Raw genomic sequence first — 18,324 nt, forward strand, 5'->3', positions numbered from 1 at the left:
TTGGAGAAATGGCTGATTCCAGGGCTGGGGAAGGAAAGATACAAGATGAGACTTGAGCATCTTGTAATTCCAGAAAAAAGGAGATAATCAAAAAACAGAAGGGACACATGAGCCAACCGAAAAGAGGTCCCAATGGCCAAAGCTGGAACAATTTCAGCAACAAAATAAAAATTACAGTATAAATATAAAAAAGTATAAAATAAATATACAAGAGTCTATACAAGTAAATTATTGAATATAAATAAATAAATGGAGAGAAGAGACAAATCTCCTGTACAGAAGAATTCCAAATAATGTTGCTATGGTTTGAATGCTTGTCCCCTCCAAAGTTCATGTTGAAACTTAATCCCCAATGTGGTATTTGAGATATAGGGCCTCTAAGAGGTGATTGGACCATGAGGTCTATGCCCTCATGAATGGGTTAATCCTTTCACAGATCAATGGGTTAATGGCTTAATGGGATATTGTGGAATAGGCTGGGGGCTTCATTAGAAGAAGAAAGCATGTAAATGTGCTCTTGCTCAGCCCTCACCATGTGATTCCCTGTACTGCCTCAGGACTCTGTAGAGTTCTCACTAAGAAGAAAGCCCTCACCAGATGCACCCCCCCCAACTCTGGACTTCCCAGCCTCCAAAACTGTAAGAAATAAATTTTGTTTTCTTTATAAATTGCCCAGTTTCAGGTATTCTGTTATAAGCAACAGAAAATGAACTAATACAAACATATGTAGATATACCCCTCCAGGAGTTGAAGCTTAACGCCCTACTCCCCTTGAGTGTGGACAGGATTTAGTGACCTGTTTTCAAAGAGTTCCCTCTTTTCCCATGGTCATTTGATATTTTTAACCTTGGTTATGGGGCAAGATGACATTATTTACAGAAATGCAAAGTTGTTTTCCAGCCAGCCTGAAGCTGCAAACTTGCAGACCCTGGGAAACCAAGGAAGACATTAGTAAAGCTATGCTGATTCCACTCCTCTAGCAGGACGCTGAGATAACAGCAAGGATGGGAGCAGAAACCAGACTGAGTCTTGGTGAGACCCTGCACCTGGCTTCTTGCACAGAGCCCCTGCAGCTCATGTCCTCTTCCCTCCTGCTTTTCATTTCCCATGTTCCATTCCCTCAGCCTCCTCTTTAAAAACCCGTCAGTAAATCTGAGTCTCTGAGATGGCTTTAGTCTGGCCATTCTCCTTCAGGTTTATTGGAGAGGTGAGTCAGTCAGCCCAACATCTCTCCTCAGGTATTCCTCAATAAAAGCTGACTTCCATTGTCACCAAAACTTCACTTTTGAATGGTTTGTTTTTAAAATGAGGCCGGCAGCTGGTAGCAAAGGAAGGGAAGTTGGAAAGGAAAAAAAGGCCTTACCCAATCTCCCTTGGAGAAGTGCTTTAAGACATCTTCCTTCAAAAAAATACAAAACGACCTAAGACCATGTGAACTCAGTGCTAGGGTCTCTCAAGCCTTGGAAAGGGATGCTGCAAGTCAGGGGGCCTGAAGCATAAGCTTCATCAGCCCAGCAGTAAATCCAGCCTACAAAGGTCTCAAGAGGAAACAAGTGACCTTTGCCAGAAATGCCACCACCCGTTGCCCCCACCCCTTCAACTCAGAAGCTCTGGCTCTTTCATCAAACGTCTGGCCAAGCACTCACTCCCCCCTAAAGTGTTCCCTGAGCCACCCTGCAGGCTGAGGCATGTGCTGTAGACTGGATGGCCCTCAACCTCAGTGAAGCTTACATCCCCTTTATAACTGTTGAGGTTGAGAAATCCTATTATGGTAATTGAAAGGTGTGGCCTTGGAAAACTGATTAGATTGTAGGACCATGAAACAGTGAATGGATTAATAATGGTTGGTGGTCATGAGCATGGTTCTGAGGGCTTTAAAAGAGCACATGAGAGATTAGTCTCTCTCTGCTCTACCATTTTCCCCTGGCTCACTGTCACCACCACCAAGACTCCCACCAGAGGTGTTTTCTGCATTATGGACTTCCTGGCCTCCGAAACTGTAAGCAATAAATTTTGTTTTCTTATAAATTACCCAGTTCCTGGTATTTGTTATAAGCAAAGGAAACGGACTAAAACAGCATGTCTCCTAGCCTCCCTCCATACTTCTGCTGTAACTTTTGCTCATACATGTTAAGATTGGGTTTTTATCTCCCCGTTATACTGTAGGCTCACTTAGGGCATGGTTCAAGCCTTTTCAAATTCTTTGTGCTGTCACAGTGGGCCCAATAAGCCTTTGTTGAGTAAATGAACTAATGCTCTTGCTGAAACAGGGAAGCCCTCACCAGGAAGAGAACTGGGCCACCCAGGGCAAGAACATCAGAGCGCCAGTGCCGGCCCAGCGACCCCAAGAATGAATTGCAAATGAGAGGGTAAGAGACCTAGTCACTCTTCAACAGCCTTTTGAAAGGCCATACAGATACTGATAGGTTTCTCACCCTACATCTTTTATCACGCCTACACACATTACTTTGCTGAATATAGTTAGCTATAAATGTAACGATCATATTTTCATGACGGAATTGTTTGAAACTCAGTGTCCTCGAATACTAAATTATTTAAAAAGCACGTTCCCCAATGAATTATACTAAGCAGATGCTGGCACTGAAGACAGTAAAATAAAATCCTTATCCGTCAGGGACTTTGTACAACCCCTCGTCCGTACTTTTTTTTTTTTTTGGCGGCTGGCTGGTACGGGGATCCAAACCCTTGACCTAGATGTTACCACCCCGCTCTAACCAACCAGGCTAACCGGCCAGCCCTCCTAGTCCTCCGAAGCAGAAACACACCCCGGATCTGAGGTTTACACAGGCAGAAGATGTGCCAGCTGAAAACCAACTAGTCCCTGCAGTGTGGGACAAAAAGGGCTCAACATATGTTAGGTTAACGAGGGCTTAAGACTCACGGCTTCTTTCAAAGTCATACACACTTGCGGCTGCATTAAGTATGTGAGTCTTCCCACACATACAGCATTACGTTTACAAACAAAGATACTTCCCAGGGCAGAACAGTTTACAAACAAAAATATCTTCCAGGGCAGAACAGTGAAGACACAAAGCGACGTCCGAGCAAAATCACACGCCCGTTGCCTAGCCTCGCGCGTGCGCACACTGACCGCGAAAGGGCTAAGGGAGCTTGGGGCTGCAGCTTTGTCTTCGGGCCGCGGCTCCCTGGGCCCGCCTACCAGCCGGAGAAAACAGCTGATTGGTCAGCCTGGCTCCGGCTTGGGGCGGGGATTGGTTGATTGACAGCCAAGCTGGAAGGTTGAGTAGATTAGGTGCTGGCTGCCGGGAGGCCTAGGTGAGTGGAGCTGCGGACTCGGAAAAGCGGTTGGCGTTGGGGCAGAGGAGGCGCCCCCCGGCCTGACGGCGGTTGGACTCTGGTAATGGGCAGAGCAGGGGCTGAAGGAGTCTGGTTTGGGAATGCGGGGAGGCCGGCGGGCCCCGTGAGCCGGTAGGGTGTCCTTGCCGTGGCGCAAGGAGGGCAGAGCTCCTCGTGGGTCCGGGGCTTTGGCGGAGCCGAGGGAAGTCTTCCGACCTGCCTTGAAGGCTGAGATCGCCCACCCACCCGGCTACCCCTACATCTGCTGCCCCCTCCCCCGCCCGTGCGTCCTTCTTTCGGAGCCCTTAGTTCCCGCCCCGGCCGCCAGGCGGCGGTCCCAGGAAGGCCTCCCTTTCCCCGGACTCGGGGAGCGGCCTGGGCCGGTGCACCTCCAGCGGGCCCCGGGGATTCCGGGAGGAGCGCGCTCACTGGTCTGCCCAGGAGGTTTAACCAGCTTCACCACCGGGCTTGTGTGGCTGTGTCACTTTTCACCACCCGGAACTTCCCAATGTATCTTCCTGACCGTGACAAGGGTTTGCATGAAGCCCCAAAGAAAAGGTCGGCGTTTGGGCACTTTAAAAAATATTTTATTATGGAAATCTTCAAACTGTAGAGTAGTTGAGCAGTAGTTATAAAGAACTCGGTGTACCCATCACCCGGTTTCAGTAATTATCGATACATGGCGAGTCCTGCTCCCCTTCCCCGGGTTATTTTTAAGTAAATCCCGGACATCATATCATTTCATCTCTTTTACGTATGTCTGCGATTCTATCATGATCACTAATCATACCTCTTCTCTAATCATTCGCTTTCTAGAGGGATTAAGTAATATAAGGCACATATTAAAGTGTAGACAGCTCTAATTTAGTTTGTACTAAAAGAATGTGGGCAGTTGTCCGACAGTGCAACTTCATTACTTAGTGCTCAGGTATTCAAAATCACTGAAAACAAAGTTACCAAATAATCTAGACAGTAGTGTTACTGCTTTGAGCGGTAATAATTGTATTTATAATTTGTTTCTGGAGTTCTTAGTATGCAGGAAGCACTGTGAAGTTGCTTCCACCCATTTATTTAATTTTTACAACAGCCCTGTCAAGTAGGTGTTAATCCCCATTTTACAGATGAGGGAAGAAGAAATTTAGAGAGGTCACACACAACTTGCTTAAGGTTTCACTGTTGAAAGAGTAGGGAATGGAATTCAGAATGCTAGTCTTGGCTTTGTCATTGCAAAGTTCTTGCTCTTGTAACCTTAATCGAATCTCCTGTAAGAGTTGTGGAGTAAATGAAACTGCTGTGGAAAATTATTTCTATTGAGTTACAACTCCAATGGGAAAAAAAAAAAGTACCTGGCAATTTACACGAGTACAAAACAATAGTGAGAGAGGTATTTTTGCTTTTTTGAAAGAGTAAAAGATTAATACAACTGAATTTAAAATTATGAGCAAAGTATGCAAATGTAGTTCAACAGATACAAGTGTTAAAAATTGTTTTCTTTAGTGTATGGCCAATTAAAGGGGAAAGGAAGAGGGAAAAAACACACTTAAATGAATAGTCTCTACCACTCCTTTAGCGCTTAGTATATAATGGATATTTATACTGAATATTTCATCTGTATTCCTCACCTTCCCGATCTTCCAACTACTTCCAGGACAGCAACTTCATCCAGATGTTAGAGGAATAAAGTGCTAGAAACAGATTGCTAGGCTTATTCAGAGGACAGTGGAGGTCTGTATTGGAGTTTAGTATTCATACTGTAAGGGGAATAATTCCTAAGTCTGGAAGAAGTAAGGTCAGAAATGCTTGTGAAGCGACTTGACTGCCAAGTCTTAGGAGTTTGAACTTAATGAGCAAAGAGGTGACATGATCAAAGCCATCTCATAGTGAGCTGGCGCTGTCAAAGACGGCTTTACCTCAGATGTGAAAGGATTAATGGGTGGACCTGATGAATATAAAGGTAATAGATGTGGGTAACTAGTAAATTTATGGATATAAGGAAAGGACTGGAGGGAAAAAAAATAGCCTGAAAAAGAGAAGACTGTGGTTCTGAAGTGCTTGTAATACTCTGGTTTTTCTTCAGATCGTATAAATCTTTTCGCCTTTTACTGAAGTGCTTGTAAACTTCAGTTTCCATGAGTTTGTTTTCTTGGTGATAAGTGTTACTGTATCACTGGTCTTTGAAATGTTAATCACTGCTCAGCTACTCAACTATTCTTTTTTTTTTTTGGCAGCTGGCTGGTACTGGGATGAACCCTTGACCTTCATGTTGTCAGCTGTTTTTATTTTACTCAGCATTTTATCATGAAAATCCTTTCATCTATAGCTCTATCTTTTTTGTTTTAATGGCCACAAACAGATAGGAATGTTGAGTTTATTTTAACTATTTACCTATTGGTGGACATTTACATTGCCTCTAAATTTTTTCTTTTACAACAAATACTTCAATGAGTACTCTTATTACCTTTAAAGACTTAAAAATCTTCATTTACAGAGGTATTACTGAGTTTTTCTGATGAGGGAATTTTTTATTCATATAGTATGCAAGGGACAGTAATTATTATGCAACTTACTAAAATCACCTTTATAGTGAGTTTTTATCACTTTCTTGGACCCAACGGCAGCATTTTTAGCCAGTGAAGAATATTGTTGACTTTCGAAAAGTTTGTTAGCTTCTACTGTGTCCAGTACGGGATTACTTAAGATATTTGACCAGTCTTTTCAAGAGATTGTTTTAAAATTGATGCCAGAGAGCCTAATTTATTTGCATGAGATTGCTTAAAATAACAAAATTACTTTAAGGAGAAAATACCTATATTATTCACTGTAGGGTTGTATTTCAGAGATCCTCACATGAAAACGGAAGAACATTAGTTCAAATAGAAACATAACCTGTAACTCAAACTTCTTTTATATCATACATGGAGAAGGTTAATCTCTATAAATGTCCTTCAAAAGTTTAATTTCATATCTAAAGCTCGTTAACCTGAAAGAATTTTCATCAGCTTTTAATTAGCTTGTGTTTATAGACCTCTTATCTAACCAGTTTTACTTTTTGTTGAGAGGTAGCACAGGTCATGAGATTTATTCATTTGTGGACTGAAAAAAAATAACACTATATGTCAGATTCTGTGCTAAGTACTGGGAATCTAGCATTGTAGTAAATTTTGCATGAACAGTATAGAATATTGCTTCTAAATTACTGCCAGTATATTGAACCCACAGGTTGAATACTATGTCATTGTTTTATAGTTATGGTAAAGTGTTCTGACTTAAAGTCTCGATTAGAATAATGTGAGGTTTAGTGGTGGTCACTAGACATGAATTTCAAAGTTTAATTTCCAAAAGGGAGGGTAGGGGGTTGACACAGATAGGATTGACAACTTTGCATTATGACAGGTAAGGGCATTTTTTGAAAAATCAAATAACAACCCTCAGCTGTCGTCATGTCTTAAAATAAAGGACATTTTTACATCAAAATGCAGCACATTTTTCCAAATCATGGACAGTAACTTTAAATTGAAAAGTAATTTTTTTTTTTTTTTTACTTTATGGTCCTGATTTTTCTTTTGCGTTATTGTTTGGCACCAGAATGTGGACTGTCATTTGGGATGCATTTATAAGGTTTAACTAATTTCTTAGTATTCTGAGAACAGTTAATGTCATTCTAATGATTTAGCCAACCAAATAACTAAGAATGTTCTATTAATCTTCTTAGACATTATTCCCAACTATAAAATGGCTCATACTTGTCTTTCATAAGGTAAAGATAATTTAAATGGTCATTTCCTTGAATAATTCTCAAAGATCTTATAAAAATAAGCCCCACTATACTGTTGTAAATTTGGGGCATTTTAAATTTAATGACAGCCTTATTACTGCTAACACTGCTATTGTGAAACTATTTACTGCTAATAACTTTTTATTATTATAACTATCTCAAAAGCAGACATTGCAGTAGTTGAAGACTATTATTTGGTCTTATCTCCAATTTGACTGCTACACATTTTAATTAGTCTAGCTATATGCTATATATGTTTTCATACTGTGTGGAGGAAAAAGAAAGTCTGTTTTCAAAGTTTATTTGTATCTCATTTACTCTTGCTTTTTTCTTTTCTACCACTCTGCTAGCCACCCACCTCCACAAAAAAGCAATTTGCTAGGGCTGGCCCATGGCTCACTTGGGAGAGTGTGGTGCGGATAACACAAAGGCCACGGGTTCGGATCCCTATATAGGGATGGCCGGTAGCTCACTTGGGAGAGCGTGGTGCTGACAACACCAAGTCAAGAGTTAAGATCCCCTTACTGGTCATCATTTTTTCAAAAAAAAGCTATTTGCTATTTCTTACAGTCTATGCTAGAGTAGACTGCACTGAAAGCCTAGGGAGTTAAGTTTATTCATATATTTATATGGAACCTAGAGAGAACAAAATGCAGTCTGATTTTTAGCTATCTTTTTTTTTTTTACCTTTTTTATTTTAAAGTATAGCACAGAAATGTGCAGAAACATAAATATACATCAATAAATTATCAAAAAACATGCATCCATGTAATGACTACCCAGGTAAGAAATCAAAAGTTGTTGGTACTCCAGAAAACCCCATTAAGCCTCCCTTCCAACTATTACCCGCTTCCACCCAAAGATAAACACCATTGTAACTTCTTACAGTATATCTTGTTTTGCCTTTTATGATTTTCTTAATGTACTTAGTATCTGTACTGGTGTTCCCTTTTTTCATTCCTGATATTGGTGATATGTTCCTTCTCTCTCTCCTTGATAAATCTCCTTAGAGGTCGATACTTTTTTATTAGTCTTTTCAAAGAACCAACTTTTGTCCTGATTATATGAGGGTACTTCAAAAATTTCATGGAAAATGGATTTAAAAAATAATACGAATCTTTCCATGAACTTTTTAAAGACTTCTTGTATTTCTCTGCCTGAATTGTTAGTTCTCTATCAAGCTGCTTCATGGGGTGGCTGGTTAGCTCGGTTGGTTAGAGTGCAGCCTTATAACACAAAGGTCATGGGTTCAGATCCCCATATCAGCCAGCCACAAAAAAAAAAAAAAAGAAAAGAAAAGATGCTTTCACATAAATGGTTTTTATATTTTGTCCAGCTAGTTTCCTTGTCCTCAGTGGGAGGAGGGTTTCTCTGAAAATTACCTAGTTCCCCTAAAACGGAAGCAAATTCCTTTTCGATATCTGTTTACAACTGAGAAAGCATGGGAAAGGCACTGGCTTGGGGCTTCAGTTCGTTTCATTTAATATTCAAATATTAATTGAGCAACTATTATATCCCATATGCTGTGCTAAGTGCTGGGGCACTGTGATGGATAAGATACAGTTTCTGCCCTTAATGTGATTAAAGAGTCCAGTGGAGGGGGTAATTAGTTTAGGTACATTGTTTTAACGTGCTACTGTGTAGGAGAATACATACAGGAGGGCCCTAATCCTGGTTGATCAGGAAAGATGTCTTGGAGGAGGTAATAGCTAAGCCAAAACAAAGGATTAGTAGGAGTTAGATTGTATAGGAGTACAGGAGGGAGGTGGGATACTGGATAGAAGAAAAGTCCAGAAATGAAGATAGCATGTAGGATTTCTGGAATTACCTATGTCATTGGATCAAAAGATAGAGAATGAAAGATGTGGAGGATAGGAAAAGACAGAAGTCAAATCATAAAGGACCTATTTCAGTATTGAGAATGGATCGAAAGGAGAGGGCAAAATTGGGGGACAAGTAGTCTAATTAATGAATTCTTATAATAGTGAAGGCTTAGAATAGTAGTGTAAGGATAGTGGAGATGGAATCTGATATATTTAGTAGAAAAAATACTCCCCAATTGATTGGAGAAAATGAAAGAGAAAGGAGGAATAACTAAAAATATATGAATGTCATTTTGAGGTAGAGAATGCATGAGCAACAGATTTGGGAGGAAAGTTAAGGAGTTCAATTTTGGATTTCTTTGGTTTAAATGCAGATGGAGAAATGGGAAGATGGCAAGTGATTGAAGTTAACAGTGGAGAATAGAATTTTTGTAATGCAGGTTATCTCTGATGTTGTGAGACCTGTGAAGTGAGAGAGTGGAATCCTGAACAGCTAGTTGGGAGGAGGGACAGGAGAGACTGGGGAACAGAATAGGCGCAGATGCAGATAAGTGTGTGGCATGTGGAGTGGCAGGACGTTGAGGGATTTCTTGTCGGATGACTTCTCTATTATTTGAAATGTATGCTTGATCATCTGCTGAGAATTGATGGGGGAGGGCTTGGGTAGATTTGGGTAGCATGGAGAAAATTCTAAATACCTGTTCTGGAGAACGCAAGAGGGGAAGAGTAGGAATAAGATTTTCCTAGAATTCCAGGCAGCAGTGAGGGTCCAGCTGAGATTGGAGATAGTACATTTGTAGCAACATCAAAGTGTAGAGTTTAGTAACTTTTCCATAGCCCAATTTTAGGAACTATAGGCTGTTGGATTCATCAAGTTCTGGCTTATAGGATAAACAAGACAGTAGAACAAACAGTTGACTATGTTGGCATTGCAGTGATTTTGGACTGGATGGGGTAGAAGAAAGTGAAGGTGGGAAGAGTCTAGTTAGATAGATGAAAATTGCAGGGGTGAAGAGACTGAAGGTCTCAATGTGATCGAATAGTAGGTCACAGGAGTATCTGAGTGAAAGCTCGAAGGTGAGATTTTTCTTTTTTTAACTTTTAGATTTTGTTTTTAAATGAAAAGTAAAACATGCTTGGTAGCATTGGTTAACAGTACAAACTATATAAGAAAAAAGTTTGGCTTCTACCCACTCAGGCCAGTTTTAATAGGTTGATGTCTATCTTTCTACATATAAAAAGGTTGAGGATTTTTGGTTTTGTACTTCACATATTACTCTTCCTATATTATGGATATGCCTTTGAGTCATTATATAGACTAACTTAATTTAAATAGATGCATAGTGTTTCATAATATACTGTAATTTAATTAACATTGTTTTATTGATGAACATTTAAAGTTGAACCCAGTTTTGAGTATAGAAAGCATTGCAGAAATTGTCTTTGTACATGTGTCTTTATGTACTAATGCTTTTATTTCTGAGAGAGAAATTCCTGAAGGTTATATAACTAGGTCAAAGGTGATGTGTATTTTTAAAACTTTTGTTTGTTTTTTAATTCAATTTTATTTATATCTATTTTTGGGGGTACAGGGTGTTGTTTCAATACATGCATGTCCTGCACCATGATTCACTTAGGGTAGATAGCATAGTTTTGTCCCCATTAGTTCACCCCTAATCTTTCTCCCCACCCCTCCCAGCCTCTGGTAACCATTATTCTACTCTCTACTTTTCTTTTTTATTTTTTAAGCACTAAGATTAACGTCCTTATTGCAAAAAGAACTCTTAAAAATGAATTAGAAAAATATAAGCAGAAATTTGGTAAAGGACATGAGCAGATAAGTCACAACCCCAAAGAAACATGCATAATTAATTAAGTACAGTCTAGGATCTGGTTGCATTGGCTGGTTCCGATGCTTGCCTGGATGTGCGGCAGTGGAAGCGGGGCTAAGGCCCACAGCCCCCATCTTTCAGGACTCCCCAGGCGTTGGGCTGGCTCCATTGCTGGCCTGGATGTGCCTAAAACTTTTATTTGAAGCATAACTTACATTCAAGAAAAGTATGGTAGCATACATCTTGGTAAGAGTAAACATACTCAAATATCTATGTCAAAAAGCAGAACATTGCCAGCACCCTAGAAATTCTTCTCATGCCTTCTACCAGTCATTATTACCTTGTCTCCAAAGATAATAAAACTTTAATTTAAAAAAAAAAAAAACTTATCTATGAGTATTAGCTTAGTTTTAGTTTTGCTTATTTTAGATCTTTATATAAATGGGCTTACACAGTACTATGGTGGATGCATCATTTATGTGAATATTAAAATCACTGAGCATTGGTGGGAATATAAGATATATTTATTGATTTACTACTGCTAATGAGGTCAAAGTGTAGAATTTCTTTCAAGGAAGGACTTGAAGGGGAGAAGAAGACTCAGTTAAAGTCATAGTTGAGTGATGGGGAATGACTTAAGTGTCCTTAAATGACAACCATAATGGGGGGGGGGTAGAGTGTGGTAAAGCAGTGCCGCCAAAGGAGAGTTTTTTTTGAATGAAGATGTAATTTATATACATCAAGATTCTCTCTTTTTGGTGAACATTTCTGTGATGAATACAGACACATCACTATTACTGCAGTCAAGATAAAGAATAGTTTCACATCCCTGAAACTTCCCTTATGCTTCTTTGTAGTTAAGCATTGCTTCACTGCTAGCCCTTGGTGACCACTGATTTGTTTTCTGTCCCTTTAGTTTTCCCTTTGATGAAGAGTTTTTAAAAGATCTTAGAATTATAATTGATGGAAACAGCATTCATAAAGTGTAAGAGAATAAGCAAACAGAAACCTTTTGAGAGGGCTGAGCTGTAGTAGAAACAGTGTTCTAAGCCAAATTTCAGTTAAGGGAAAGAAATGGGGCAGGAGACCTTAACCTTAACAGTGAGTGAATATGTTGATGATTTGGAGATGGGAGAATGTTTACCTTCAGACAGGGTTCCAGAGAGCATGGTGAAGTTCGGAGGAAAGGGTAGCAGTAGAAGGCCATCAGCTGTATGACGTCCCTTCTGTGTTTTACCAGGACCATTATCGTTCTTGAAATTTTTTCTTTCTCTCTCTCTCTTTTTTTTTTTTTTTTTTTTGGTAAAAACACTCACTTTTCTACTACATGTCTTTTATTTTGTTCCTCAAATATTTTTTCTAAGTTCCTTTTATTTTGTTCCTCAAGTACTGTTTGAGCCTTCTATACTGGCTTATCCCCTAATTCTATATGAGTTAGCTCATTTCATCTCCATTTTCTAAGCCAGTGCTTCCTAGTCTTTATCTCTAGCCCAGATGTAAGAAACATCTCTTACTGGCAAATAAAAATAATTTTCAGGTAAAAAAAACATACTATCTGTGATGGTTAACTTTATATGTCAACTAGATTGGTCTAAGGGATGCCCAGATGGCTGGTAAGATATTATTTCTGGGTGGGTCTGTAAATGTGTTTCTAGAAGAGATTAGCATTTGAACCTATAGACTGAGTAAAGAAGATTGGCACCATCCAATTCCCTGAGGGCCTGAGTAGAACAAAAAAGGCAAAGGAATGGCGGATTTGCTCTCTTCTTGGTCTGGGTCATCCATCTTCTCCTGCCCTCAGAAAAGGCCCTCGCTCAGGCCTCCCAACTCAGACTGGGACTTACACCCTTTGGCCTCCAGCTTGCACGGGACAGATGATGGGACATAATAAATCTCTTTCTATGCATCTATATACAGTCTACCCTCCATTTCGGTGGGTTCTGCATCCATAGTTTCAACCAACCACAGTTTGAAAATATTTGGAAAAAAAAAATTGCGTCTGTATTGAACATGTACAGACTTTTTTCTTGTCATTATTCCCTAAACAGTACAGTATAATAACTCTTTACATAGCCTTAACATTGTATTAGGTATTATAACCTAGAGATGATTTAAAGTATACGGGAGGATGTGCATAGGTTATATGCAAATACTACACCATTTTATATAGAGGACTTGTGCGTCTGTGGATTTTGCTACCTGCGGGAGGTCCTGGAACCAATCCCTCATGGATACCGAGGGGCAACTGTATGTTCTATTGGTTCTGTTTTTCTGGAGAACCCTAATATATCCATTTAAAAAATAAGTAAAATCTACACACAGATGTTACAGCAGCTTTATTCATAATTGCCAAGATGTCCTTGAGTATGTGAACAAATAAATAAACTGTGTACATCTAAACAATGGAATATATTCAACACTAAAAAGAAATGAGTTATCAAAGACATGAAAGAACCTTAAGTGTGTGTTATTAAGTGAAAGAAGCCATCTGAAAAGGCTACATACCATATGTTTCCAAGTATATGACATTCTGGAAAAGGCAAACTGGAGACAATAAAAGGATTGGTGGTTGCCAGGGGTTAGGGGGAAGGAAGGGATGAATAGGCTGAACACAGAGGCTTTTTAGGGCAGTGAAACTCTTCTGTATGATACTGTAATGGTGGATGCATGTCATACATTTGTCAAAACCCGGAGAATGTACAACACCAAGAATGAACCCTAATGTAAACTCTGGACATTGGGTGATATGATGTGTCAGTGTAAGTTCATCAATTGTAATAAAAGTGTCATTCTTGTCTGGGATGTTGATGGGAGGGGTCTGTGCTTAAGTGGGGGTAGGGGATATATGGGAAATCTCTGTACCTTCCACTCAAGTTTACTATGAACTTAAAACTGTTCTTAAATAAAAGTATTTTTTAAAATGAGCAAAAAGGGCCGAGCCTGTGGCGCACTCAGGAGAGTGCTGCACTGGGAGCACGGCGACGCTCCCGCCGCGGGTTCGGATCCTATATAGGAATGGCCGGTGCACTCACTGGCTGAGTGCTGGTCACGAAAAAGACAAAAAAAAAAAAAAAAAATGAGCAAAAAGACTTGAACAGACACTTCACAAAAGAAGATATCAAAGTCCCCAAAAACATATGAAGAAACCAGTAGAATTGCTAAAATTAAAAAATACCAACAATACCAAGTAGTGACAAGGATGTAGAGTACCTGGAGTTCTCTTATTTGCTTGTAAGAGTGTAATTTGTACAACAACCTTGGAAAAACATTAGGAAGTTTCTATTAAAACTACATATATATACATAATACATCCATATGCTCATATGCTCATATGCTCATATGCTCTAGCAGTTTTACTCCCCAGTACTCAAGAGGATACTCAAGAGAAATGAGTGCTTATGTGTACCTTGCTATTCCATGTGCATAGCAGCTTTATTTGTAATAGCTAAAAACTGGAAATGACCCAAATGTTCATGAGCAGTAAAATGAGTAAGTAAATTGTGGTATAGTACAGCAAAGAAAAAACTGTGATTCACAAACAACCTCAATGAATCTCACAGGCAATTTGAGTGATAGAAGTTATACAGTAGGCAAAACTAACATTTGGTTATAAAAGTTAGAATAGTGGTTAGAAAGGCAAAGTGTAGATATTGACTGGGGAGAGGCCAGCAAAGAGTACATATAGCAGGCAAAACTAACATTTGGTTGTAAAAGTTAGAAGAGTGGTTAGATAGGTGAGATGTAGGTATTGACTGGGGAGAGGCCCAAGGAAGCCTCTGGGTTCTGGAACTGCTTTATGTCTTGATCTGTGGTGGTTACACAGGTATATACATGTATAAGAATTCAAGGGGCCGAACCCGTGGCGCACTTGGTAGAGTGCTGCGCTGGCAGCGTGGCGACGCTCCCGCCGCGGGTTCGGATCCTATATAGGACTGACCAGTGTGTGCCGGTCACGAAAAAACGACAAAAAAAAAAAAAAAAAAAAAAAAAAAGAATTCAAGCTAGACATTTAAAATTTGTGTACTTTTCTACATGTTATATCTCAATTTTAAAAAGTGGTAGGTTTTTCATACCTCACATAAAACTATTCTTTCTACCTGCTCAGTTTTTTGCCATTTCCAGCTTTGACATTATTTTTGGCCCTTTGCTCTTTTTATTTCCATTTATTCTCAGAGTAAGGATTAATTCATACAACTGATAGTAGAACTTGGTAACATTAAAATATATCTGTCTGAACAAAGATCTCATCACAGACATTTCATAGTAATAAGTATATCTTCCTGCCAGTGCTTAACAGTCTGATGGAGTTTGGATGTGTTGTCCCCTCCAATACTCATGTGGAAATTTGATCTCCAATGTGGCAGTGTTGGAAACTGATTGAGTCATGGGGGCGGATCCCTCATGAATGGATTAATGCTCTCCCTGGGGGAAGGGGGATTAATGAGTGACTTCTCGCTCTATTAGTTCCCGTGAGAGCTTGTTGCTTAAAAAGACCCTGGCACCTTCTCTCTCTCTTGCGTCCTCTCTCTTGCTTCCTTTTGCAGTGTGATCTGCTTGTATCCGCCAGCTGCCTGCTGTTTTTCCGCCATGAGTAGAAGCAGCCTGAGGCCCATGCCCAATGCAGCTGTCCTAGAATTGTATGCCAAATAAACCTCTTTCCTTTATAAATTACCCAGTCTCAGGTATTTCTGTCATAGCAACACAAAACAGACTAAAACACACTCCCTGATTTCATCTAGATATACTTCTATCATCTAAGGCTCATCTTCATTCTTTACTCTCCAATATTTCCGTATCTGTCGGCCATAATTTCCAGCATCTCTGCTGGCAACCTTGGAGTCATTTGATTTTCCCCTGCTTCTTTGTTCCTGTAACCAACCTCTTCCCCAAGTCTAGTTTATTCATATTTTTATTGGTATCCTGAATCCATCTCTTCTTTTCCATCCCTGATAACAACAACCTTCTTTTTTAGTATTTTTACTAAAATGTCTTCTGCATTATGTCTATAAATTCTCATAACTCTGTGAGTTACTGTTACTCTCTGAAATTACAGTTGGCCCTTTGTATCCATGGGTTCCACATCTGCAGATCCAGCTAACTACAGATTCGACCAACTGTGGATTAAAAATATTTTTTTTAAAATGAATGCATCTGTATTTAACATGTACAGACTGTTTTCTTGTCATTATTCCCTAAACGATACAAGGTAAAACTATTTACATAGCCTTTACATTGAATTGGGTATTATAAGTAATCTAGAGATTATTTAAAGTATATGGGAGGATGTATGTAGATTATATGCAAATACTATGCTATTTTTTATCAGGGACTTGAGCATCCAGGATTTTGTTATCCGCAGGGGTCCTGGAACCAATCCCTTGTGGATACTGATGGATAACTCTAACTTGTTCGTAGTGACCAATTAATTGGTAGGTGGCACAGCAAGGGTACAATTTCAAGTTGAGAGTTTTACCACTTCACTATTTTATGACATTAGTTTGAGAATATAAACTTATTGAAAGTTGAGTAGGATTACAGTAAAGAAAAAATAAAAATAGAAAACTCAGAAAATTTCTGATAGGTTCCCCAAACTATAGGTTTCTTTTTGCGAGTAGCATGGTATAGTGGATAAAAGCACAGACTTTTATCTAAACATCCAGTTTGAGTCCTAACTTTGCTACTTACAAGCGTGTGACACTTAATCAATTTATGTTAACTAAGATTTGCCCCTCTGCAAGTGGAAGATAATTTGATATCCACCTTCATATGCTGGTTTCTGATAATTAATTGAGGTTTTATGAATAATGACTTAATAAGCATAAAAATGTTCCTCTTAGTACCCTGGCACATAGTAAATGTTCAGTGATGTTAGCTCTTGTTATTGCTGTGTGGTTTAGAGGTTTCTGGACATTTTTAGCTAGCGGCTCATGTTTGGAACACAAATAAAGGAGACTAAAAGCATTACTTCATTAATTCAAATATATATCATTTACTTATAAAAGCAATCTGTGAAACATAGTAAGTTAGAAATTTCCAATTTGTTGAAATTTGGTATAGAGCACATTAAAACCTATGTACTGTTTTTTGCAGTAGTTTTTCAAAGGATAAAAAATAATTTTTAATTTGAGCTTTGGTGAATTTAGCAGACATGACTGTCCTACCCCATTGAGTCAAACTCTTCTGGCTAGTTTCAAGGTTTGTTTAATCTGATCTTTGTTTCTTTTTTTCCAGTATAAGCATTTAGATCAGATTCTCATATAAACTCACATCCTATACTCATTCCAGTCTTCATGGCCTTCCCCCATTGCTGTTCATTTTTACCTGTAATGCTCTCCTCCTTTCTATTCTTCTGTCTTTAAGGCTCAGCTCTTTTCAGTTCATTGTCACCCAGTGTCTGTCATATTTGTGGCACCTTTACTTTTTTCTCCCTATTCTCTGTACTTTTATCTATAAAGTTCTCAGAGTGCAGACTGCTTTGGGTTCATGATGAGAAAAGGAATTTATATAAAAATGTAAATCAACTATATCTCGAAGCATACTATTTGTTTAGCTGGTTTTTTGTTTTTTTGTTTTTCAAACAAGATTTTCTTAATGAGGAAGCAGTATATGGATTTATATTGTGCTGCTAACTTTTTGTCTTATTGGAGACCAATACTTTCAGTGAACTTGTTGGTACTGTACAAGTTAACATTTTAATTTTATCAGGTGTACGATGTATTGATGGGGTGGGGGGTGGCAGTGAATGGTAGGGGTGATGGTGCCAATGAGTGTAAAAGGACTTTTGTCATTATTTTTGACCTTCTAGCATCTGAATTGTTCTGTGTTTCTGGAATTCTTTTCTTTATGATTTTTGGTGCGAAGCAAAACCTGCTTGTTACTATAGTCAGGTACTTGCTTTTCCAGCCTCACTTTTGCTAGTACGTGAGCTTTAGATGTGGCCAAGCAAATGCATCCATCAGTATGGACAGCAACTCAGGAAGTGATGGCAACTCAGGAACTGATTGCATGGACTGTTCTGTCAGTGGTGGCTGTAGCAGTTGCTGCTGTGTCTTTTCAATACCAATTCCGCTACAGTTTTGGACATCTTTTCCTGGCTGTGTAGCCTATGAGTCAGGTTCTGTGAAGATTGTTATCTACTAGGTATTTTTTCTTAAATGTATTTTCTACTTAAATTAGTGACAGTACATGTTTGTTGCTTCCAACTAAGAACTCTGACTGAAAAAATATTGTGCTATTACGGTTACTTTAAGCACGCTGATCACAAGCAAATTTTGTTTTCTCTTAATTCACACAAAAAGTTTTTAAATGCTTTAGGCTTACTTTGTGAGCCATGTTGTAGACAGCAGAGATTCTAAATAATAATTATTTCATTTTAGTATTTGCATTTTTAATTTTTAGTGTGCTTTATGGACCATGTGCTGCTATATATCCTTGAAGTACTTGAAATGCAAATTTGGGGAGACTTTGCCATCTAAATGCTTGGCTGGATTAAGCGCCTAATTAGGATGGTTTTTCAACAAGCTGGAGTAAGCATGCAATCGGTGAGTGTTCAAAATTTATTTTAAAAATCCAGACA

The 18,324-nt window shown here is 39.0% G+C and overlaps 1 protein-coding gene across 2 annotated transcripts in view; it reads left to right on the plus strand.

The window, feature by feature from the left end:
* Positions 1–3,268: 3,268 nt before the first annotated feature.
* The window catches only part of MTFR1 (mitochondrial fission regulator 1), a 55,156-nt gene continuing 40,100 nt past the window's right edge, over positions 3,269–18,324 (plus strand). For both annotated transcript variants that reach the window (XM_063079634.1, XM_063079635.1), the window contains exons 1-2: positions 3,269–3,379; positions 18,147–18,289. In XM_063079634.1, coding sequence (XP_062935704.1) covers positions 18,224–18,289 — 66 coding nt within the window. In that variant the 5' untranslated portion in view covers positions 3,269–3,379; positions 18,147–18,223. The remainder of the gene's footprint in view (positions 3,380–18,146; positions 18,290–18,324) is intronic.

The sequence above is a fragment of the Cynocephalus volans genome, chromosome 15, assembly GCF_027409185.1.
Source record: "Cynocephalus volans isolate mCynVol1 chromosome 15, mCynVol1.pri, whole genome shotgun sequence".
Classification (NCBI taxonomy): Eukaryota; Metazoa; Chordata; class Mammalia; order Dermoptera; family Cynocephalidae; genus Cynocephalus; species Cynocephalus volans.